The sequence below is a fragment of the Maylandia zebra genome, linkage group LG2 (genome assembly GCF_041146795.1).
Source record: "Maylandia zebra isolate NMK-2024a linkage group LG2, Mzebra_GT3a, whole genome shotgun sequence".
Classification (NCBI taxonomy): Eukaryota; Metazoa; Chordata; class Actinopteri; order Cichliformes; family Cichlidae; genus Maylandia; species Maylandia zebra.
Genome location: NC_135168.1, coordinates 15,622,584 through 15,648,357, shown reverse-complemented (window position 1 = coordinate 15,648,357; position 25,774 = coordinate 15,622,584). Strand labels below are relative to the sequence as shown.

The 25,774-nt window shown below is 38.5% G+C and overlaps 1 protein-coding gene across 1 annotated transcript; it reads right to left on the bottom strand.

Moving 5' to 3' along the window:
* Positions 1-1,415: 1,415 nt before the first annotated feature.
* elovl6 (ELOVL fatty acid elongase 6) lies at positions 1,416-24,550 on the bottom strand. Its single transcript, XM_004553614.3, has 4 exons — positions 24,284-24,550; positions 5,496-5,627; positions 5,112-5,263; positions 1,416-3,107 (listed from the first exon to the last, which is right to left on the bottom strand). Exons 1-4 carry the CDS (start codon positions 24,364-24,366, stop codon positions 2,665-2,667), a joined length of 810 nt encoding a protein of 269 aa, XP_004553671.1. The 5' UTR covers positions 24,367-24,550; the 3' UTR covers positions 1,416-2,664.
* Between the last annotated feature and the right edge of the window lie 1,224 nt (positions 24,551-25,774).

The window sequence follows — 25,774 nt, the reverse complement described above, 5'->3', positions numbered from 1 at the left end:
GTCAAAATCGCAATCATTATTTTCTTGTAAGATAATATAAGAATAAAGTAGCCATTTTTTTTAAATACCTTCAGAAAACTCAGAATATTAATAGGAACCAAATTGGTATGGTCTAGTTGTCTCTCACTACTAGTGCATATTACTGAACATTTATACAAAGTATAGCTTCTGCTGTTAATTCAGGATATCATCAGTAGTTTTGTCACCGGTAAGTTTTGCCACTCCCATGACTTCTATACTAACATGCTCCATCACCCGCTAAGCCTGTAGGAGACATTTAACTGGAAAAAGACCTTTGCACGTTTCCATGTGTGTTCTGGAAATGGTCCATTAGGCTGCTTTGACGCTTTTATAATATAAATTGTATATATAATACATAATATATAATATAATATATAATTGTGATATATTACACATTCAAAACTGAATAATTAAACCATAAAAGTATTCAAGATTTGTGCTTGTGGGAATTTGTTTTTGAGTTTGTTAACACTTACCACAGTTTCAAAGCCCCTTCAGTTTCTTCAGCCTGAACAAAATATCAAACTTGTTGAACAAATTTTACTCCCCTCTTTTGTCTTGATAGCGTAGCATTTTATTTCGTTGGCTAACTCATTAGTTACCAAAGATGGTAGCCGGAAGTGACAGGAACGATAGGCGGCCACATCCTGCTGTTTTGTTTAACTTATTTAAAAATTATAATATGATGGGGCAACGTGTTCTTTTCCCTATAGAACATGTATATTGCATAAATTTACCATTTGTTATTCTTTTTATGGCTTATGGAATTGTGTCTGTACAACAAGAATAAAACGCAACCATCACTTCACAGGATTTGCTTTTTGGTCTTTCTTGATTTGCTTTACTAGGTCTTTCCAACTAAATGATTAAGAATCCATGTTTATTATGTGATTAACTTTTCTCAGATGAAAACATTTTGATTCATGCCATGTTTGTCTCACTCCAACCTCAACTAAATGGAGCCTCAAACAACCTGTAATGTGACCTCTAGGGGGCGGTCAGCACGCTTTTTCAATACTGAACCAACAGTAATAGTGGATTACTATCATTATTTAGATGAAAAGCTGCTTAGCTTAACTACTCGTGCCATTTATGCCCACAACTACCGAAGTGCATCCAGCAATGATACAGATCAACTTTAGTGACTCAGCTAAAAGCAGAAGTGTAACACCTGATGTTGAGAGGTCAGGCATAAAACATGTTTGATTGCTGCTACACTTTGTCTTTCAGTTCTTGTAAAGAAAGACTGGATGTCTGGGAGTGATAATTAAACTCTGGTAATTCTTAATTTCAAATGCTTAGTAGTACTTTAGATGGCTTTTCAGGTTTAGCACTAAAATAGTTTCAATGGTGTGCAATACCAAGAGGAAAAAAAACAAACAAACACAGGCATGTCACATTTTTGCACTTTGTTCATATGTTAAGTTTGTCAGCAACATATTTTTTACATTGATACAGTGCAAATGCACAATAGCACAACAGACACCATTAAGGATACATACTATTTTTTCAATACAGCAGATTTTGACAATTTGCATGTTTGAATTTTTTTTCTTTTGCTAGACAGAAATATGCTCTTCCTCCATTTAAGCATTCATTGTCCAACAGACTGGTTTCGTCACTGGTAGGGACACTTTAACACAGCGAAGTGCTTGGAAGTCAATGGCAAGTAATTTTCCAAGTGTGGTCGGCAACTTCTGCAAGGTCATGACAAGTGGTGAAGCAGGGCACTGTCAGCATCTGTTTCCCATCACGGCCGGGAGCGGTGTGGTCAACAGTCAGTCCAATCAGCTCCATTCATACTTTTTTTCTCAATTATGCAGACATTCTAGATGAAATTCAGCCATACTGTAAAGTGGTGCAGATGTTAAACATGTCTACTTTGTCTTGATATGCATATTATATTAAGAAAGAAATAACCTAAGACCTGAGAAAAATATCGCATTTTGCAATGTAAGACAGACGACACAGTGCCGTTCACCCCATCAGCTCACCTCAACCACCAACACTTCAGCTCCATGTACTCACCAGCGATCCAAACTTTTGCTTTGACAGATCTAACCAAAAAAAAAAACACTGACGACAGACAGACACACAAACAAAAACATACTCAGATGGCCTGTGTTAATGTTAACTCCATCTTCATATGTACCTTCTTTTTTTCAATATACATATATATTTAAATATATATATATATACTATATAAGTAAACTTATACTTGTGGTAGATGTAATTTGTTTTTAATCTGGTGATTTTGATCCTTTTGTTATCCTTTACATTTGGAAAAACTTTTAAATGTGAATTTAAAATGGGGGCTTTTAAACTTCAGGTGGACAGATTGTGATGGCTTCTGATCATGGTGGTGCTGTTTCTATAGCATCCCTCAAGGGAGACAGAACCTTCAATGTTTTTTTTTTTGTTTTTTTATTTTGTTTTTTTTAAAGACCTGCACATTAGTAATAATGCTCAAGCACAAACACCAACCATTTCATGACCCTCCCACTCCCACTAGACTTCGTGGGCTATATGCCACCTCTCTCACACCTAAACCCATTCATTTCTCAAGACACTGGTCCCTGCTCTCAATTTCAAACTCCCTTTTTACATTATCTTCCTTCTTTTCATACTTATGGCATTTATTTTTTACTCGCTTTTCTTTGTGGCAGCCATAGCCGATGATTTGGACTTGCCGATGTAGGCTTCAAAGAAGAACTGGACAAAGAGCACAAAGTAGCTGAGGTACATGAGGGAGGACCAAACAATGTTCTGCATGTGGGATGGACACTCCTGGCCCTGCTGCATCCACGAGTACACCAAGTAGTTGACTACGCAGCCCATCAACATCTGTGTGATTTGGGTCAGTGTGATGAACATGGCAAACTTGCGTGACAGCTTGAAACCAGCTGCACGCAGTGCGTAGTAAGAGTACATGACAGCATGGACCAAGTAGTTCATGGTCATGAACCACCCGCCGCCAGCCACCATGTCCTTGTAGGAGTACCAGGAGTAGAGCAGCACAGTAATGTGGTGGTACCAGTGGAGAAAGATGAGCTTCTGTTTCCTCAAGACAATGAACAGAGTGTCACCTGCGAATAGGAGAGTGGAAGTTAGGAGTGGATAAGACAGGACGGAGCAGCAGAAAAAGGAACATGGTTATTATTTGTCCAACAAAAAGTAACTGGCTGTGATACAAATCACTCTCAAATATGCAAAGCTGTGTAAAAACACAAAGCTTTAGGCACACAGAGAGAAGCACTGAAATGTTTGACAACTTAGGACCCAATAAACTGATAAACACAAATACAAGTGGCAGCAAAAGCAGTTTTTATTATACCATTTATCACCCATAACAAGGCTAAGGCCGATAAGTACTCTACAATAAACAGTTGCGGTAACTGCAAAAGCTGAAAAAACAGAAAACTATTACAACAAAGTACATAGTAAAGTACTGCTACAAATACAAAACACCATAATATCAATGCTTCATATCAGTGGTTTCCAGGTTACAAAATGTATTTTTCCTTATGAAAATTTGGGGCTTTTGTTTTCAAATTTATGTATAAATGTAAATGTACACTTACCTACATTTTTTTTTTTTTTACATCAGTCAAAAATATTGCAATATATATATTAGTGAATGTAGTGGCTGAATGACTTTAAATGCATGGAAAACTAATCCTGCAGTAATTGCAGTATGTTAAACAGTTGGGATTTTAACACAAAGCATGATTAACTCAAGCATAATAGAGACTTTTAATAACCAAGTAAGGTTCCACTAGTCACATATTTACCAAGGTCACACTGACACTGCCATGCTTACTGTCATGTAACCTTCAGACCCCAAGTTCCATTCTAAGCCAGGAAACCAGTCAGTGACAGCACAAAGTACTGTTTTGGTATTATATTTATACTGCTAGAATTTGCCCTATTATGCACATAATAGGGCATTTGTGGGAATTTCTCTTTTACAATGCAAAATTATGAATTACTTAATCATTCAAACATGATTATTATTTATATTGATTTATTAAGGCTTGCAGCAGCCAGTTTACTACAAATAAACCTGAGTTTACTGTTATAAATTTTATGTTATTTTCCACCTGATTTTATTGCAATAGTTGTAGTGTTAATTCACCTGGAATCACAGATGAAGATGTTGTCCATATGAGTGTGTATTGGCAAAAGTGGATGGCTAAAAGATGTGAGCACGGTGCCAAAAATTTGGCTTCTGACCTGTAGCTCTTAAATGAGTACTCAACTCAAATCCTTAAAGCCAAGCCATACATATTTTTGGTCCTGATAATAGTGGTATTTTGATGAAACAGAGCAGTACTTCATTGAACATAACTACTTATATGTGCCTTGTGTTCGTTTTTAGAATGTGCAATGGGATTGCAGTGTCTCGAATTTTTAGTGACATATCTAGAGAGACATCCACCCATGACAAAAAGGTCTCTGTCCACCTTCTTATGTTTCCCTAAGCCGCCTGCACCTTTCTGTACCTAGTAGATACAGAAACAACCAAGTCTCCAGTTTCCAGACTTCACAACATGATAGTTTGGACATTAGCCAGACAGAGAGAACATGGCATCTGCCACTCTTTATTCCTGCTGAGAGGAACAACTGCTCTAGGTTTAGGCTTGCAGATCTGACACTAGGAAGATAAAGATGAGCAAAAATAAAATTGTATTCACACAAAATCTTTAAAAAGAAGTGTACTGGTGGTGGCCAATTGTATCCATCAGCCTCCTAGCAGATACACCTATTGTATCAATTTCAAAATTGTAGGTGACTTTCTTCTTCAGTCATCACATTCAGACGATTTTCAGAAACTCTGACCCCTGACCTTAAGACTGAGGTTTCTGGGATTTAAACTCGTCCAAGATTATTAGTAAATACACTTTTAGTATTAGTTTGAAGGCCGTATGCCGCTTGGTTCTTAAGTTATCAAATTCACAAACTTGGGTGACCATGTTGACCACCTGCCTGACGGGGTGATGACATCATCAGCCTTTTACAGTATTTGCAGTATTGTAGAAAAAAATATGCAAAAGATACTTAAAATAAATAAATAAATGAAATGGACTTACCCAGCTCTGGTGCTTTACTGAGTACAAAAGCATATGCCCAGAATTTGCTGACAGGCCCGTTGTAGAAGCTCTGGTCACAAACTGACTGTTTTAGCCCTTTCGTCATCAGGATGTACATCATGTAACTCCCAGTACGGATGGCACCAAAAATACTACATGGGGGTGAGGAGGACATACATATACAGACAATAATTTGTGTTAAAAGTGTGAAAGTGCTTCCCACATTATAGCTAAAATGTTTGTATTTCTAGCACTTTCTACAAGGCTGAGGTTTTCTTACTGTGCACATTGCTACTGTTTCTAGTTGTTGTGAAACGCAGCGACGTTTGACAACTGAAGTCAGTTTACATTAAATAATCATTAAACAAATGTTAACCCTCTTACCTGAATACAGCGAGGGTGAGTGACCACAGCACCAATGGTTTCCTCAACTCAAACTTCTCCCTTTGTTTCATGACATGGCGGCCCCCGAGGATACAGGCAGCATAGAGTGCAGAGAAGAGAAAGGACTTCTTCCTGCAAGCAACAAAAAGAGAAAGCATGACTTACTATACACAGGAAAATATACTGATAGACTGATGTTCAATGCAACAAATTAGGAATGAAGGTTATAAAGTATCACTAAAGTGACTAAAATAGCCGAACGTTAAGTCTTGAAACACCCATCAGTTCTTTATATTTTGCTCCCAAAGACGTCAGACGTTCTTGTAAAGCGATCTTGAGCAAAAGGTTTCAGTACTTTCTGACAATCTTTCAAAGTTTTTCTTAGGACACTGGTTCCTTTTCACTCATTTTCAGTCCACTACTTGTACCTCACTTTTTTTAGATGAATGCTTTTAAAGTCACTTTAGACTAACTTATGAATCATTCAAGCATAAAACGGCACCTAACTAAGGATTGGCCGCTGTTTTGTCTACACAAAACAGACAGACAATTTAGCATAGAACCTTTTTTAAATTGTATCTTTAGGCACTTTGTTACTAGCAGCCTGCTGTAAAAAACTTAATCTGTTCCCATTTCTTTAGCTGAACTCATGGAAAAAAGCCAAAGATAACACCGTTTGACAGTAGTGTTTTTGCACCCACAAGGCAATTCCTTGTTGACCGTAACCAGAGTTATTAGCCACACATTTGGCATAGAGAGCTGTATCTCCCTTAAAGATTTTAAAAAGCTAGATAGGTGGAGAAAGAAGTGGCAGGCCTAAAAAGCTATATACAGCAGATGGACAGTATCTCAAAGTCATATCCTTGAGAAATAGGAAAGAAATACAGCAAAGATGTGACAGCCTTCAGTTGATCCATCTACTCTTTGGTGAAAACCCATCAGAAATGGAAGGATGGCTGTCAAAAAGCAACTCTTAAGAAAAGGAAACAGGAAGAAGAGGCTGAGGTCAACGCTAGATTCTGATGCACCATATACAGTGGGGCAAAAAAGTATTTAGTCAGCCACCGATTGTGCAAGTTCCCCCACTTAAAATGATGACAGAGGTCAGTAATTTGCACCAGAGGTACACTTCAACTGTGAGAGACAGAATGTGAAAAAAACATCCATGAATTCACATGGTAGGATTTGTAAAGAATTTATTCGTAAATTAGGGTGGAAAATAAGTATTTGGTCACCTCAAACAAGGAAAATCTCTGGCTCTCACAGACCTGTGACGTCTTCTGTAAGAAGCTTTTCTGTCCCCCACTCGTTACCTGTATGAATGGCACCTGTTTGAACTCATCATCTGTATAAAAGACACCTGTCCACAGCCTCAAACAGTCAGACTCCAAACTCCGCCATGGCCAAGACCAAAGAGCTTTCAAAGGACACCAGGAAAAGTATTGTAGACCTGCACCAGACTGGGAAGAGTGAATCTACAATAGGCAAGCAGCTTGGTGTGAAAAAATCAACTGTGGGAGCAATCATCAGAAAATGGAAGACATACAAGACCACTGATAATCTCCCTCCATCTGGGGCTCCACGCAAGATCTCATCCCGTGGGGTCAAAATGATCATGAGAACGGTGAGCAAAGATCCCAGAACCACACGGGGGGACCTGGTGAATGACCTGCAGAGAGCTGGGACCAAAGTAACAAAGGTCACCATCAGTAACACACTACAACAGCAGGGAATCAAATCCCGCAGTGCCAGACGTGTTCCGCTGCTGAAGCCAGTGCATGTCCAGGCCCGTCTGAAGTTTGCCAGAGAGCACATGGATGATACAGCAGAGGATTGGGAGAATGTCATGTGGTCAGATGAAACCAAAGTAGAACTTTTTGGTATAAACTCAACTCGTCGTGTTTGGAGGACGAAGAATACTGAGTTGCATCTCAAGAACACCATACCTACTGTGAAGCATGGGGGTGGAAACATCATGCTATGGGGCTGTTTTTCTGCCAAGGGGACAGGACGACTGATCCGTGTTAAGGACAGAATGAATGGGGCCATGTATCGTGAGATTTTGAGCCAAAACCACCTTCCATCAGTGAGAACTTTGAAGATGAAACGAGGCTGGGTCTTCCAACATGACAATGATCCAAAACACACCGCCCGGGCAACAAAGGAGTGGCTCCGTAAGAAGCATTTGGAAGTCCTGGAGTGGCCTAGCCAGTCTCCAGACCTCAACCCCATAGAAAATCTGGGGCGGGAGTTGAAAGTCCGTGTTGCTCGGCGACAGCCCCAAAACATCACTGCTCTCGAGAAGATCTGCATGGAGGAATGGGCCAAAATACCAGCTACTGTGTGTGCAAACCTGGTAAAGACCTATAGTAAACGTTTGACCTCTGTTATTGCCAACAAAGGTTATGTTACAAAGTATTGAGTTGTATTTTTGTTATTGACCAAATACTTATTTTCCACCCTGATTTACCAATAAATTCTTTACAAATCCTACCATGTGGATTCATGGATTTTTTTTTCACATTCTGTCTCTCACAGTTGAAGTGTACCTCTGGTGCAAATTACTGACCTCTGTCATCATTTTAGGTGGGGGAACTTGCACAATCGGTGGCTGACTAAATACTTTTTTGCCCCACTGTATATGATTGGCAACAGCAATCCAGTGAAAGCATATCTTGACTGTATTCCACTGTATGTTTTTCTATCAATCACGGATTGGCTTTCCCAGAGTCTGGGCCTCAACATTCTTCAGATGTAGAACCATCTTGACAGAGAGCAGAAGAAAAGGCAGCCAACATCCAAAGAAGAGCTTTGGAATGTCCATCAAGAAGCTTGGACACTATTTGAAGAAATTCCAAAAAACTTGCCTACGAGAGCTCTGGCTTTATTCCACCTTTTATTCCTCAATAAAGGTTTACACAACATATTGACTTTCAAGCTTCTTTTTTTAATATATACACTATATTTTCATGTACGATTGGATTTCAATAAATTGCTCCATTCACTGCTTAAGACTTGCACTCTACTGTAATCCATCAAAGAAGAAACAAACATTTTCAAGCTTCATCCTTAGATACTATGAGGGGAAAAAACTGACATTTTAAATGAAAGCAGCATTTATTTGCAATTTATTCCCACCATAAAGTAATCATTTCTAACAATGTAATTTTTGTATGCACAGAAGTTCTTCTTCCAGCACTGCTTCACAATGTACACAAGACACGTTTTACATAATAAAGTGACTTCACATGCAATGCCTGAAGCAATGATTTAATGATCAGAGTCCAGTTCCAACTGCCATTTAATACTTTGCTGCAAGTTAATTGCTATTGCCGGGATTCAGTTTCAGCTGCTCCCATCCTGTGATCTAAATTTGTGTTAATTGACTTGTCAGTGAAACACCACCTGGCTCAACTGAATCTAAAGAAAAGTATTTGCCAGTGCTCAGCACAATTACAAGGTGCAGGTAGTCTGACTTGACAGACTGGATGCTGAATAGGGCTGAAAAACACTAAACCAGCATTGTCGAAAAACGATCTGCTCTATTGGACAGAGAGCAGAGTAACTGCTTCGAGCAGCATAGCCAAGAAAATAACCCCCCAGGAAACCTTCAGGAAAATAAACCTTATGAGAGTAAGTTAGTAGGTTCCAGGTTAGTCAGGCATCAGACCTACAGCAGGGTAGCCAGAAGTAGATATATGTATGTAACAGCAGGGTGATACTGGAAAAAAGAAATATCAGCAGCAGCAACCTTGGAAACATTAAAAAAAACAAAAAAACATTGTGTTTGCTGTCAAGAGGACAGTGCACAGCAACTAGGAATGAGGCATTCTTGGAGCTTGACCAACAGCTCTGGGATTAATTAGCTGAGTAAAAGTAGCCCAAGGAGTGATGTTCCACTTCAGTGAGGTTTGTGTTGTTATTTAGAGGTTATACAAAGACAACAACGTGATTTTAAGCCCTAGGTATTTAGTGCTTTATTATACAAAATTAAAATAAGGCCTCTAAACAGAATTGCCAATTGAATTGTGATATATGGTATATAAGCACAGGAGTACTACATCAGGCATTTTTTGCAGCTTATTCTTTAAAAGCATATCATGCAATTTATTTCAGTTTTCCATGGGATGGGGGTTCACACTGATGTAGACGTCCCAAAAACGCGTGTTTTAAACATGATATAGTTGGCTTTAAAGGGTTAAGACTTACATTGCTAACACTGCTGAACATTTCTCACAGAGCCCACACATGTGCAACCTTGTACACAGTGAACAAACCTGTTCTGCTTCCTTAGCAGATGACACTCTCGACAACAGCGCTAAAATTTGCTGATCAAGAATGTAGCCACACAAAAAAGGCGTAATTTATTTTCTTTTAAAAAAAAAAATGTAAAAGGCTATGTGACAATAATCAGTTAAATCTTTAATTCCATGACATCAGTTTCTCAAAAATGAACTTCAAGAATGAACTTGATGCTAACTTTAGGATCCCACTTTGTAATTTCAATACAGGAGGGTTGTGTAAGACGGTCAGTCAGGTTAAGGTGTATGTCAGTAGATGGTTATGGGTCAACCAATGCTAGAAGATAAAAAAGTAGTGCTGCTGATGCCCTTTCTCTTTTCAAACTGAATAAATGAATACTTTTACCATCACATAGTGTATCAAGTCTTTATTTTCCATCTTTCAACAAAGGATATAGGATGTCACCTAACTGTTCTTGCAGGAGACCATAAAATGCTTGAGACCACCTCTGAAGAACAAAGGACAAACCTGTCAAAGTCAAATTCAGCTGCATTTACAGAATGTCAACAGGGTTGGACTGCAGAATGACATCACTGTTTTTCAACTACACAGGAAGGAGGGGGGAACGGAGCAACACACAATACAGTGCCCTATATAATGTGTAGTGGCTGGAAGGGATTGCAAAGGAGAAACAATCTCAGCATTACCCTTTGGTTTACTGTCATTCAAGGTTAAAGGTCAAAGGGTAGCACGATGAACATAGTCTAAGCTGTGATTTCAAAGGGGTGGCCGTGGCTCAGGTGGTAGAGCAGATCAGCTACTGATCGGAAGGTCGGTGGTTCGATCCTTGGCTTCCCCAGTCTGCATGTCAAGTATCCTTGGGCAAGATACTAACCCCAAATTAATGTGTGTGAATGCAGGTTAGTTTGCACTTGTGTATAGAAGTGCTTGTATGAGTGGGTGTGAATGGGTGAATGAGGCATGTTGTATAGAGCGCTTTGAGTACTCCGGGAGAGTAGAAAAGCGCTATATAAGAATCAGTCCATTTGCCATATATAGAACTCCTTATGAGTACAATGAAATCATCTAAAGATGGGGCAAAATAAATTTACCCTTTAGTGTCCAAGCCTCGCTTATTCTATTAGGGCCATTAGTTTTTGAAGGTTATCAAATTAGATGTCATGTTATAAAGGAATTTATTGAGTTAAAGTAATGTGCCTTGAGCTACCCCTCATTTTTTTTATAATATTGTACTTCCTAGAAGCCAGGCTTTCTGGTATTTTTTAAGCACTCGAGCACTAATTCGCTAGGTTCTCTGGAGCCCTTTTTCTGTCAACACTGGCTTATTATTCACAACTTCTCAGTCCTTATCCCTGAGCATTTTCTTAAAAAACATTGATAACGGATGAACACTATGTAAAAGTCATGTCCTTTAGAAATACAAAAATGAGTAAGTAAACAAATAAATAAAGATACATCAGATGCATCTGGCTTTTCAGTTGTTCCATCTACTATTTGTTGAAGGCTTATTGGAAATAGTCTTGGTGAAAGGGTGGCTGTCAAGGAGCCTTACAGAAGGGAAATGGGGAGGAAAGGTGAAAAATCAGCAGCGTATGGAGTGATTACTGCACATTTGAAATTTTTGGTTTCAAAGACTATTGAATTTTCAAAAAACAAACAAAAATATTGTTATGATGTACAGAGAAGCTTAGGAGAGAGGTACAAAAGTGAGTTTCTACAACCACATGGAAGAAGATGGTGGAGATTCTGTCATAATTTGGGGGCTGCATTTCAGCTAGTGGTGTCAGAATCTGGCATGCATCATCATCTGGAAAGCATCTCATCACTTTTCAGTGTCACACTGATAACAAACACACTGCCTATTTTCCTAGCATTATACAAAGAAACAAGGAGTGGCTCACGGCCGGCATAGTACTGCAGTTTGCTTGTGCTACTGATACAAATTATTTTTTACATTTATTTGTAATTACCATGTCTATCATCAGTGGTCACAGTTTGGCAAAGGTTACACAGATTTTATTTTAAATAGTCTTTTGTCATCTATTAAGTAAAAAGTCCATTAAAAATAGTCATTTAAAAGCATTAAAACACAAAGCACTTGACATTATGTGACATTTTAATTACCGTAATTGTCGGGCTATAAGCCGCTACTTTTTGCACAAGCTTTGAACCCTGCGGCTTTTAGTCAGGTTCATTTTCAGTTTATTCTCTCATAAATTTTGATTACTCCAGAGACTCGATTCTGTTTGCTTGCTGGAGATTAGGGGTGGGCGATATAAACGATATACGATAGAAACGATATAAATTTGGCCAACGATAGAGATTTTGACTGTACCGCTCTATCGCGATAGCGCATGTTGATGATGTCATCAAACTGCGCCTGTTTTGGTCGAAAGCATCGCAGCGGCTACAACCATTATCATCTGCAAATTATGCCAGGCGACAGTCATAGCAAAGAGATGAAGCACTTTTGAAATATGGGGAAAGCCAAAAACTGCGCTTCCTCCACTTCCGTAACATTGAGTCATTAATGTTGAATTCTCTCGCAGCTGTTCTATTCCCATGTTGTTGCAGTATATTAATAACTAACCTTGTATTGTGGATGAATAATCTCAGTTGTTCACCTGACTGAAGTTTGCCCCGTGTATAGCATCCTGCTATGAGATTTCATTTGTCCCTGACCACCAGAATCCCTCACGTGAATTTTTATTAGGGCTGGGCGATATATCGAGTTTTTTAAAAATATCGATATATTTTTATACGAGATATAATATGTGACCATATCCTTTATATCGATATATACGTTATAATTATAGTTGTGGAGCCACAAGTTTGCCTCTCTTTCGTCCACTTTTGTCTTTACGCAACGTTACTCCGCCTCGCCTCTCCTTCACTGAACACAACTCCCCCTCCTCCCTCATAGCTTCACCTGCAGGCAGCGACAAGATGAACACGGCAAAATTCCGTTAACGAGTTACTGCGCGTTGCTCCATGCGTGGGGCTGGACGGCGTCAACATGCTAACGAGCTAACCACGCTAACGCCATGCAGCCCACTGGGCTGCACAGCCTAAAATCCTTTCATTTTCTCAAAAGTTGACAGCGCGCCTTATGTATGAATTCTGGTTGTGCTTGATGACCGCGAACCGATTTTATGTGGAACACGGCGCTCAGCAATCTGTCAAAAAAATGTTTTAGTACGACTTTGGTAAGCTACGGGGCTGCACCGCTTGATGGACTGTCGGAGCGGCTACCGAGGAGGCTCGCGTAGTAATACGCACTGTGCTTCAACGTAATATTACCGTATTGTGTGTGTGTATAAGGACCATAAATGGCACCTGAAGCGGATTTCAAACTCCAGGCTGTCAGTCACGCAGTAGAAGTTGGGAACAGAGCAGCTGTGAAATCTGCCTATGTTATTATGCTCAACGTCTTTTAGTTTACATTTTGACTGCACAATTGTGAGCTTTTTGTTATGGACAAAAACAACATACTTTTCTTTTATTTATAGAGCATTATTTTTAATAAATGCTCATAATTTATTTTTGAGTAGTTTTTTTCATGTACATCTATGCTTTATGTTAATAAAAGTGCCTGTGTGACATCTGGGACACAGCTTTGACTAAGAACTCTCTTTTTGTTCTTACTTTATGGCTTTAAAAAAATATCGAGATATATATCTTATATCGCCATCCAGCTAAAAAATATCGAGATATGAATTTTGGGTCATATCGCCCAGCCCTAATTTTTATCGAGTGGAAGAAAAGTTGGCGTACATCCTCCAGCTTTACTGTGCATCAAAACATTTTTTAACAGATTTCTGCACACCCAAATCGGTTCGAGGTCAGTAAGCACAACCAGAATTCATACATAAGGCACACTCGATTTTTGAGAAAATTAAAAGATTTTAAGTTTGCCTTATAGTGTGGAAAATACGTTATACAGAAGAAAAGAATATATCGCGATATATATCGTTACCGCACATGCTTCAAATTATATCGCGATATGGATTTTAGGCCATATCGCCCAGCCCTACTGGACATATCGTTTTCAGGGGAAGAAATGTTTGACTCTTATCATCCCCACAGACACAGCGGCCAGGGAATCAGAATGACATCATTACAAAAAGGCCATGAGTAAGTGTGGTTATCCCAGCTGGACATTTGTCAAAGCTGGGAAAGCACCTACAGAATGCTCCAGGCGATCCAGGAGAGAAGAAAGACAACTGCTGCCTAAATGAAAACCTTTAACAGAACAGCTGAGACGCATTTTGTCAAAACACGGTGTCTGTAGCTTTCAAACCCCACGACACACTATGCCAACAATTGGTCCACCTGACGGATCGGATCCTCTTGCACAAACAGAATAATATCGTGTACGTGGTGAAATGCCAGGAAGATTGCTGTGAATTACACATCGGGGAAACCAAACCACCTCTGGATAAGCAGATAGCACAACACCGAAGAGCTACCTCATCATCACTCTTTCAATGACGATGGTATGCACATCCTGACAAAAAGCAACACTGGTTTGAGTGGGGAGTCAAGGAGGCCATTTACAACCATCTCTAAGGATATATGTTTCACCATCTTACAGTACTGTGATTACAGCCATTCCCCCAACTGTAATGGTAATGCACAGACATTTCCATTGATGAATGGTAATGAGAATTAGCACAATAATGATCATGACTAATTGCAAGGCCCATTGGTAGTCATTGGTGGTAGTTTTGGTTATTATTAAAAAATATTATTTATAAGGTTGGAAAAAGCTGCAGTCACGCATCCTGTCACTCCATTGATGGTTGCAAACATGTTTCAAAAGCAAAATGCAGATTTTCTTGGTTCATTAATGTTAAATGTGAAATGCAAAATTAAAGTTTTGAAAAGAGTGAGAACAAAGATTTAGTAATGATTCTTCCACCTAACCAAAACTCACTGCACTCTTTCTCTGTTCTTAGCGCTCTCTTTCAACCAGCAGGTGACAAATATAGCACTAGCATGCAACTTTTTCAGTAAGTTGCTTGCTAGTGCATGCTTGAATGAAGACATAAGGGATGCTTGGCAATGCTCACAATGCCATCTACATACCACCTAAATATAAAGTATTGAAATCCACACAACACAAATTTAAAACAGGATAATCACTTACTTAAACCAATGTGTACTTTGTTTTAATAACGTCAAGCCAACAAACAAGTTACATTTTGAAAATAAATTTAGAGCCTAAGGACCAACTATTGCAACAGATTACTTCATCATCAGCAAAGAATTTTACATTTTATCTATTTATTTTTAATAATTAATTAAATTAATATTTAGCTTATATTTGTTTTGGCTCAAACACCAGTATGATGACCAAGAAGTCTACTGCATAATAATTTAGTTTGTAAACACTAAAGAACAATTATACTCTGTGGGACAGACATGGGCTGCTGGAGACAACACAAGAAAGTAGTAGCCATAGTGTTAGATCTTCGAAATCTGACTGAAGTCCACCTTAAGGGTGCATGCACAGTTGGTGCTCTGGAGTCTCCACTAACACGTCCACACTGTCACAAATAGCGATCAGAGACAGTCAGGTGATGTTCACTCAGAGCCTCGCACTGATCATGTGATGATGAAGCTTTCATAGAAACTACAGTAGCCTCATGAGGATTGTCCACGTCCAGTACACTGGCAAACCGTAGGCACCCACTGAGAATCCATTTACAAGTAGATCGCATCTGTTGGAGGCAGTATTCAAAGCATGTGGTTCAACCTGTTTGTGGGCAACTCTTTCATCGTTTTTAGTCCTTCAGCCAGCTGCAAAGTCCTACATACAAAGACCCAGTATTACTAACAATCAAGTGTCCACTGCAGTCACCATTTGTGATTTTCATTTCTTAATCTTTGGAGTTATTATCTTTGCTGTCCCTTCTCTCTTGTCCAACAATCAGCATTCGACCTACACAGTGTCATCCACATTTGCATAGGCTGAAAACCCCTGTTCATAGGCTCTCCATAAGCAAATTCCTATGCAAATGATCACAACGGCAGTACCATAAAACAAGCCCAGCACTACCCTTGAGGAAGACTGTTTCCTCAACCCATTAGAGAATGCTCTACACTCAATTTGCTTAAGGCAAAGGTTAAAAACTGGTTATGGACAAATCAAGTGTGTGATCATGTATGAGTTGTATAGTTTTAATGTTTTATTTGGGAACAGAATGGTGTGTATGTGTAATTTTGGTGATGGAGTTTTTATTATGAATGAATGATGAATTTTTATGAATTATTATGTCTATTTTTTATGGTTAAGGACAACAGATGGAAATTAGCCCTTGGCTATAATCTGGTATGTTTACATTCATGTAATTTTTTTTTTTTTACATTTATGTTCATTAACATGCACTGTCCTAAATAAAATAAATAAAAAAAGATGGCCAAATGTTAGCTGAATAAGAAAATTCTTATTTTGCCAAAATGTAATTACTTGGTTGGCTGCAGGGAAAAAAAACCAAAATAAATAGCCTAATGTTAGCCATGTAGCACAGCTACTCACCCTCACATTAGAACCTGTCATGAGTGATTTGTTGCTGCTTTCGCTCATGTTTTTAAGACCTGACTCACGTTGTGCATGTGCTTGTAAAGATCACCGTATATATTTTAAGACTCCTTATTACAGTTTTCTGTTCAGTTCTCTCTTAAGTTTCCTCAGTCCTCGAAGTACGTCATAATGCCTCCCAAAATATAATTTAATAAATAAATTAAGATAGTAAACTGCACAAGGTAAAAACTACTTGTGCAAAGGGTTGTGGCAAATGGCCTGACTCTGCTGTTTGCCAAAGTGGGCCGAGGCAGCACAAATAAAAAACTACAAAGTCAGAGCTCTTTTGGGAAGGATCAGCATGAAGCAGTAATCAGCAGAGATTTCTTTCTTGCAGCAAGGCTGGCAGCTGCATTCATCTAAATGAGCACAAGAAGCACTAGCTTAGAGGTAAAAAACATTAAAATAAGGTGAAATCTATGACTGCAGAGCCGGCTCTCTATGTAAAACTGTGCACACTGAGTGTAGTCTACAAGAGCTGCTCAGTCAAATCAGGAAAGCATCACACTCCCTCTCCCTCTGGTGCGTAACCATTATTACAGCTTCAGACGCTGGGCGTTGGCTCATTTTTCACTGCTGCCAAATGATGAACAAAAGTTTAAAAAGGGAATTTAATTTTGAGAGAATACTGATGATGGAGCCAACAAAGCACAGCTCCAGAGATGTCCTCTGACACTACAGTCTCACAATATTATCACCACCATAAAGGTTCAAATGAAAATGGTCTTTTAGCCTGTAAAAGTTGAGTAGTCTAACTTCAAACATGACAAACGGAGAGCCAAGCCATCCAGCCCAAATTACAGTTTTATAGCAAACAATTCGTTCTAGACATCAAGTTGAAGTATGCCAGCATATCCTACCACCTTATGGTTTTGGTTTTGTTGACTTATGTACTAACTTCTTTAGTACATTGCACATTATAATAAGAATGTTGATCCCATTGGCCATCCCCTCCCCCACTGACAGTGTCGTATAAAGCTGCTGGATAACCTGCTGTGAAACTTGGATCTGTATTAGCTTGTCCAGGAGATTTCATGTCTTATGTAATCCTGTGCTTGCAGTCTGAGGATGAGTCTGCATGCCTGTGACACTGAGCTGGTGTCTAACTGTGTGTGTGTGTGTGTGTGTGTATGCTATGTCACAAAGACATATACAACTATATACACACAGCAGAACTGTGTATCTGTGCGCACACTTCCAATATTTTAGTTTAGTTCAGGACAGTTAACTCCTTGGCAGTACTTTCTGTATCCTATAGAGAGTAAAAGGAGTAACTTTGTCAAAGAGCAGACAAGCAGAAAAAGAGAAAAAAAAGAAAAAATACCGCAAGTTGCAGTGAATATAATCTAACTATGTTACATAATAACCAGTCATCATCCAAGAATCACTGAGATGCACTTACAGGTCACTTAGCAGCATGTACAAAAGTCAAAGTTACTTTAAGAAGTTTGTGCATGAAGTATTAACATTTGTTGTGCAATAATTGACATTATCACACAACAATCACGCTGAAGCTGTGATTGTCATTACATAATTGACAAAAGTTGTAGGATTTATAAATTAATTAATTAATTATTAAGTAGCACTGATTTGTTTTTTTTAAAGAAAGGATGGCTTTAAAACCTTTAGTCTGAGAATTGCATCACCAGTATGTTATCTATGTGCCCAAACTTTGTTTTCATTGGAACACACATCATCAAGTACAACGTGAAAAAGACACACACGCTTGTAACTACAGTGAGAAGAAATGTAGTCCAACTGCATTCATTCCATATTGACTCATGTATGTAACTACTCAAGAAAAACTGCAATTCACCAGAGGAAATGGGGAAACAAAAAGTCCACCAACTAAAAACAAATGTAAGTGCCGTTTTGAAAAGATTTTCCAAACGATTGTAAAAAGTAAAAAACTGAAAATTCTGTAGAAATATATTTTTGTGTTAGTGGTTTATAATTTGGGCTTAATGTGTTATTTCCTAAATGTACATTTTAACCAAAGGTATCCATTATAAGGACAAAAAGCACTGGGCCACCTACATATTACACCTACAGAAGCTGGTGATTTACATGGCCACACTAACAGAGGGTCTGTTGAAGAAATGACAAGGCAGTCAGTTGGGTTGATCTCACCCATACCAATGTTCAGTCTTTGCATTTCTAGCTTGAACAAAATAAGGTAATAAACACAGGCTTGCAAAGTCACACATACACACTAACACAAAATAGCTGTAATATGAACTGCTTTTGCTTGCATTAAAGATTTTTACTGGCAGCCCAATAAAAACTGAAAGTGTAACAAAACTGCAGCAACACCGCAGGCAGACATCAGTTCCCGAGGAGTCAGCGCATGTCTCTACCTCGCCTCACCAGTGGTGAGAAGAAAACAGGCCGAACAAACATCAAGCCTGAAGCATATTCTTGGTTAACATGGTCAAGAAAGATTAGCATCACCATGTGCTGCTCTTGTTACAAAGGCAGCAGCATCCATTTACTTATAGCTACGGATCCAATTCAGGAAATCATCTAAAAAACACAACAAAGTGTCTCTAATACCTAAAAATAATTTCTTGGATAAAAATACTCAATATTCAAAAAGGATCTCTCTAACGTCGTCTGCGCTGCTTTGAATCATGAATTTTTTTTAAAAGTTGCATAAGAGAATGCACACAAATGCATATATTATTTTTCAAGAGAAAAATGAAAACAAGCTAGTTAACATTTCAAGCACTTTAACTTTAGTTTTTGAGGTGGTTGCCCAAGTACAATTGCTAAATCATTTTTGAATTTTTATTATTATTTTCACAGATTTCCAGAATAATAAATGAACTTTTTAGTGTAGTCCCTTGCTCATATTTTAAAGGTTGACTCACTACTAATCCCAGATCTTTCTCCTCATTTTGGTCGGACCAAACAACTTGCGAGTCATAGTAATATTTTTTCAAAAGAGCATCTCATCCTATCAAACATTGTCCAACTGCACCTTCTTGGACTGTAGTTGCTCAAGCATATGTGCATACTCTACTCAATACAAGTAAAAGTTTAAATCTATGGGAAATGCCACTATGCACTAACCACTGATGCAACATAATTTTTTAATCCAGTCCATCTACTGGTCTCATCTGTACAATAATAGGGCATGAGAACTCCGAAACAATGGAGAAGGCTGCACTTGGACTGAATAAGTAATATGAAACTGTGATGGAAGACAGCTATCTCCCCAACTTATCGAGTTCCAGAAACATGATCTTCAAGATTAGTCAGTGAGCCAGGATACTTCTGAATTGAAAGGCAAATGGTTAGCTAAAAAGAAGCAATGCTACTGTTAAAAGTAATATTCATAAACATTTCATGAAGGCAGAGTCTAAACATTATTATTTTACTCTAAAAATACGTTTATAAAGCAACAGCAAATGAAGCAAATTTTAGAAGAAACATTAACAGTCAGACCACACTCAAAATTTTCATTATTCATTCCCTGCAGTATTCTACGACTGTGCAGCCCGTGTTATCAATCCAAAGCAAAATCACCAGAGATCCATCAAAAGAGCAGAGACCCATGGGGATGCTATCCACACAAGGGGATTTTCAAAAAACAGAACATAAGGTTCTAAACAATCTGCATGCTAATGAGAAATGATGACGTTTGTGGAAGTGCAGACTGAGTCAGCAGGTTGAAGGTGAGTGTATAACACTGAATAATAACAAAGTGTCTTTTATGGATAGTAAGGAACACTGCAATCTTAACATACATCAGGCAATATTGAAATGGAGCAGGTTTTATCCATTGCACTGGATCACATCTGAGGTTTTAATATATTTAGGAAGATAAGTGTTTTCATTTGAAGTGATGACAAACCAGTTCAGTCACACAGTCACACCAGATGTAATAACCAAAGACTGCAGTCCAGATATTACCACATTAGACTGGACATGCTATCGCCTATCAAAATGAGAGAAGTGCTTGTTTATTCATTTCTTCCCAAAATTTGAGCTGCAACAACAAATACAGAAACCCATGCATGTGTTTTTAAACAGACTTTATTCAAAACAGTAACATGATGCACATGTTATGCTAAACAATTTTATATCAAAGACAAGTTTGCAAAGTTATGTTAATAAATGCACTATATGTGCAATTACAGTCAGGCATTGCATAAGGTTTACTGTGTGTTAAGTGATTAAGTGTTGAAATGGGTTGTGAAGGGCCAAGGAACTGAGATGAAGAAAAAAATGATCTTATATTAATATGATCTAGCTGACGAGTGCATCTGACTTCAACTGACTCAGGTCCCAGGAGAAACATGCTGCTGAGACTTCCGAGGTAAATGGAAGTCGTTATCTTGGGGTTTTTTAAATTTTAAACTGGTTTTCCAATTTCCTAGTGTGACTTAATCACAATTAAATTTGGGTTGTGCACCACAATTTCCTTACCAAAGTCAAATCAGACAATCTTTTGCCACAAGATTGAAGTGGAGAAAAAATGAAAACACCCTGCCCCTATAATATTTAGGTTTATATTGTACTGAATACATTTTGTTGTCAAAAAGGCAAGATGCTGATGTTATCACACAGTATTTAGTTCTTCCTCCTCTTCTTAGTTCTTCAACCGACTCTTTGACCTTTCTTATACAATACTGAGCTGTCTCCTGTCAGTGTCCAACAAAGACATTAGATCAGGGCACCAGTCTCCATTCATCCCTGCAGAACAATGACATACACACAGTATATAACAATGTACACTTATGTCTTGTCCTGTTTTAAACAGAGGGGTTACTTTAGCTGGGACTTGGCTGAACATGAAACAAGAAAAATAAACTTGTGCATATTTAACATCAAATAATACAAACTGAAACAGGCAACACTGACCACACTAGAAATAATACATAATATCTGACAGCCAAAGAACAGGATTCATGGTTCAGTTAACATACATTTTGCTTGAAATGTAAATGACCGTCATGACTAAAGCTGATGCTTTCTTATATTCAACAATGAGAATACAGTACATGGAAATATTAGGAGAAAAATGTAACAACAGTGTAACAAATATTCTGATTAAAGATATCTTTGCTTTTGACTAATAGAATAGTTTTAGAGCTGTTTGTTTTTCCAGCTTATCATCATCAACACTATTACATAACTAGGTTCAACAGTCACAGTCTAATGGTGTTAACTTCAGGGCCAATTTCATGCTTTATCAATGACTCCTCTGTCATGCACACAAGCTTTTATATAACTCACGCGTCTACTCAATAGCCAGTTAAATGCAATGCAAAATAAACATTTATTGTGATTTCCAAAGATAAATATCAGATACATATGTTATATGATAAATATATGATCTGCCTTACCTTCAGAGTCTGAATTATTCCCTGGCACATCCATCAAAAGGGATCCTCCTGTTCTTCTAGTCAAACAAGACTGAAAACAGCCAAGCCAGAGATCTGTATGCAATTCTTGACATTTGCTTTTGCAAATATGAACTGAAATCAGTTCATATTTGCACTTGGCCTTGTTAATGGTTTGCAGGATAAATACACAAAATAAATACATAAACGCAAACTGTGCAAATTAGATTAAAGTTATTGTGTGGTGGTTTAAGTACTGCACTGAGCTAACCATTAAACAGAGGCATTTTTTTTTCTAAGGCACATGCTTTCATAAGAGCTCCTTATGTCTCACCCTTAAGCCATAAAAACATGTCACCCTTTATTACATTCCTAATGTCAACTCATAAACTTATACAGTCCCTCTTTCCATAGTTGTTGTCTCTATTAGCCATGTGCACTGGCCCTGTCTGACATCTTCCACTACAGGAATAGCAGAGAGAGGTCATCACAGATCAGCTGCAACCTGATTGGCTAATTCTCTGTCAGCAGACATCAGAAGATGAACGTTATTGGTTGGTTGTCAGTACTAGGGTATGGACAGCTCCTACACATTACTCCCATGTGGTCTCTCACTCACTCTCTCTCTCGCTCGGTCTCTTTCTCTCTCTCTCTCTCACACTCACACACAGGTTTAATTTTACTGAATAAGACTGAAACTGTTCTATAACTCATTCCAAGCACTCAAGGAAAATATGCTTTAAAAATAATCTGCCTTTTATCAGGCAGTTGAAACAGATGAAGCTAGACAAATACCTCTTACTTTCTGTGTGCTGCCTTCTAAAAACCCACTACCAGTGAATGAAGCTCATACTAACTTTACCCATGAATCATTTTGTTTTGCTTGGAACCATTTCTTGCTCAACCTGGCGTGGACCTGGACAAAAATAACCCTCTATTAATTCATGCAAAAGATGGGTGGACAGACCAGTACATGACCCACGATTGCAATGCATGACTGCACACAATCATGAAGAATATTTACTCATCCGTTAGTAGCAACAGGGAAATTTCAGCCTGGAGTAATGTTACAGATTGTGCAAAGCATAGCAGACACCACCCTAAGTAAACAATGAGACATTTTAAATATTGACGCTTCTTATCAATGAACAACGATGCCAGAAGGTGACTTCAGCTTTCATTTGCAGCATCTTGTACTAGTACAGGGTATTTTGAGGACAAGCCACCTCACTCTTATTTTGAAGAAGAAAACAAGAATATTCAGCTGCCTTCCACGAAAGGATCTCATCCTGCTTTCTCATATATACTCCATCCACACCACCTTGGACAGCTGTTGGGAGAATAGTCCTTCTGTTCTGTAGATCAGCTGCAACTTGAAAGGCCACTCTAACAGAATCTGCAGCATGTGGAGAACTGCTAATCCAGTTTCTTAACATCACTCAGATTTTTGTTTTGCTTTGTTTTTCCTCCCCCTAACAAGATACTTAAAAATGAAATGTCTGTAAAAGGTCAACTTATACACTCTATTGTAAAAAAAAAGCTGTTTAAAAAAAATGCATGTTTACGGCTAGAGGAAGAAAACACATTTGATTTGTGGGAAGCTGTGATTCATCAGTGACTCCAATTAGTACGGTTAAAAAAGGCTTTTGCTGCAAGTTAGTCTCTTATATTTTGTGTAGCAATTAATCTTTAGGTTAATTGGGATTTCATATTCTTTCATTTGGAAAGGCGTCTTATTTAGAGCTAACAGAACTGGGTTATTACTCAATCAATAAAATATCAACAATTTTGATAGGTTAATAATAGTTCCAGCCATTTTGTTTAAAGTAGAGCTCCAAACACTTTCTCTTTTCATTTACATAGGAAATGTATTGGACCAAGCACGCTATTAGACCCCTTAGAGTCTGGGGTTTGTGATGACAGTTTTTAATCATTTTATACTCCATTGATTGAAAACAATCAATATATGACTCATAATGAAAAATAAACTGTTTTAAAACACAGAACAAATAATTCCTAAATTAATAACAAATATCTTTATTTTAAAGGACAAAAATAAACCATGACTGGTGCCCACTCTTGACCATGGAAAATCAGTCAATCAGTGGATAAAAACATACTGGATGAGTGGTGCGTGGATCCAGTGAGTGGATGGCGGTGCGACAGCTGGAGGAATGGATGACCTTTATAATACTATCGCGGCAGTGATGCCGGGAGAATAAATCACAGGAATTCAAGGACAAATCCTTCTCATGAAAGATGCACAATGCAACAGTGGAAGAGCATGTAGCATCCAATGAGAGCAGACAGACTGAAATGTGGCAGAGCGGCGTTTTCGCACGCGGCTGAAGGCCTGCATGAATTTGTTCATTTTATGAAGCAGTCAGAAATTCGCGGATGATGACAAAGAGGCTGATGTAAGAGGATACGGCTAGGTTTAATCCCGGTAAACGAGGTGGATGTATGTTCCACGCGACAGGCTCCAACACACATTTAGCACGAGCACGGCGCGTTGAATGTGCTGTAGAAAAACCGTTCATTGCTATATATGGGATTATAAACGGGGCGCTAAGATTACAGTGTAGCCTTACCAGTTCTCCTGCATCCATCGGATAGCTTCGTCCTCGTTGAACTGTCTCTCGAATTCATACTCTTGCAAAGCTAGCACCGACATGCTCACTGCACTGTGTTTCTTTTCACACCGCTGAAACAAGACGATACCCGGCTGAGGTGTTTCTCTCTAGTCTGTTTCCTCGCAGCCCCTGACTCGCATCGCTCGCGCCAATGTCCTGACCTCGCGGTTGTACGCGTCACTGCGCGAGCAGCTCGCCAGTCACAGCACCTTCCTCCTCCACCGGCTACCGAGCCGACGCCCTCTTCCTGAAGAAGGGTGACGTTAGGGTCCTAAAGCCGTCATATTACTCCCTTGAAAGTTCAATTTGATGCCTTCATATTTTATTCTATGGTCATTGTCAATAAATAAGAACACAGAACATGTGGGTAATATTGAAGCCCAGTTTATAGGATTATATTGTGTCTTGTGTAAGCAGTCTGTTTAACCAACATTAAACAATGGTTGAACAATAACTGCTTACAGCTAAACCTGCCAAAACAGAAACTGGGTGACTTAGGTTCCTCACAGAAACATAACCTTAGAAACTTGGGTGTCATTTTTGATGAAGCTTTTTCTTTGGAGGGACATTTAAATCAGACAGTAAGAACCTGTTTTTTTCACTTGAGGAACATTTCTAAACTTAGATCCATCGTGTCAACAAGTGAACTCGAGATGATAATGCATGCTTTTATCTCTGCAAGACTTGACCACTGTAACAGCCTGTTTACTTGTCTAAACATGAAAGGGCTAGCCCGCCTACAGGTTGTTCAAAACTCTGCAGCGAGGCTACTGACCCGCTCAAACAAGGGTGCTCATATGACCCCTGTTTTAAAGTCGCTGCACTGGCTACCAATCAGATTCAGGTTCCATTTTAAAATTCTAGTTTTAACTTTTAGAGCATTACAGAGACGCCTCCCCCCCCTACATTGCTGATCTGATTCATACACATACCTCCACTCGTAACCTGAGGTCAGCAAACTAAAACCTTTTAGTGGTCCCCCACAGTCGTTTTAAAATCCGAGGGGACCGATCTTTCCAAGCCGTTGCACCCAAATTGTGGAATGCACTTCCCCTATTTCTACGGGGTTTGGAGACCTTCAAAAAGCAGCTAAAGACATTTTTATTTCAAAAAGCTTTTAATTAGACCAGGGTTTTCATGGTGTATTTTATGACTGTATTATGTTTTTACCTTGTAAAGCACTTTGTGACATATGTCTGTGAAAGGTGCTATATAAATAAACTTTACTTTACTTTACCTACAGTCTCGTACTTCTTTTCGTCAAATTTTTGTCATAGCAAACATTTTCATTTTGTTTAAAATTAAACATTATTTTATATTCAATGAAATTTTTATTACTTTAGCATGAATGACGTGTCACTTTATTCTGCAATCACTAGGCCAGTAGCTGTTTCCCAACATTTAGAAAGGATTTTGTAATAGCTGCCTTATCTGCTTATCCAGGTACAA

Bases quoted from the DNA above. Each gene is read 5' to 3' on its own strand.
- elovl6 (XM_004553614.3), bottom strand. From the start codon at position 24,366: ATGTCGGTGCTAGCTTTGCAAGAGTATGAATTCGAGAGACAGTTCAAC. The intron at 5,264-5,495 runs GTAAGAGGGTTA...ACCCCCATGTAG, and splicing joins CTCACCCTCGCTGTATTCAG to TATTTTTGGTGCCATCCGTA. The intron at 3,108-5,111 runs GTAAGTCCATTT...TCCTATTCGCAG, and splicing joins CAGTAAAGCACCAGAGCTGG to GTGACACTCTGTTCATTGTC.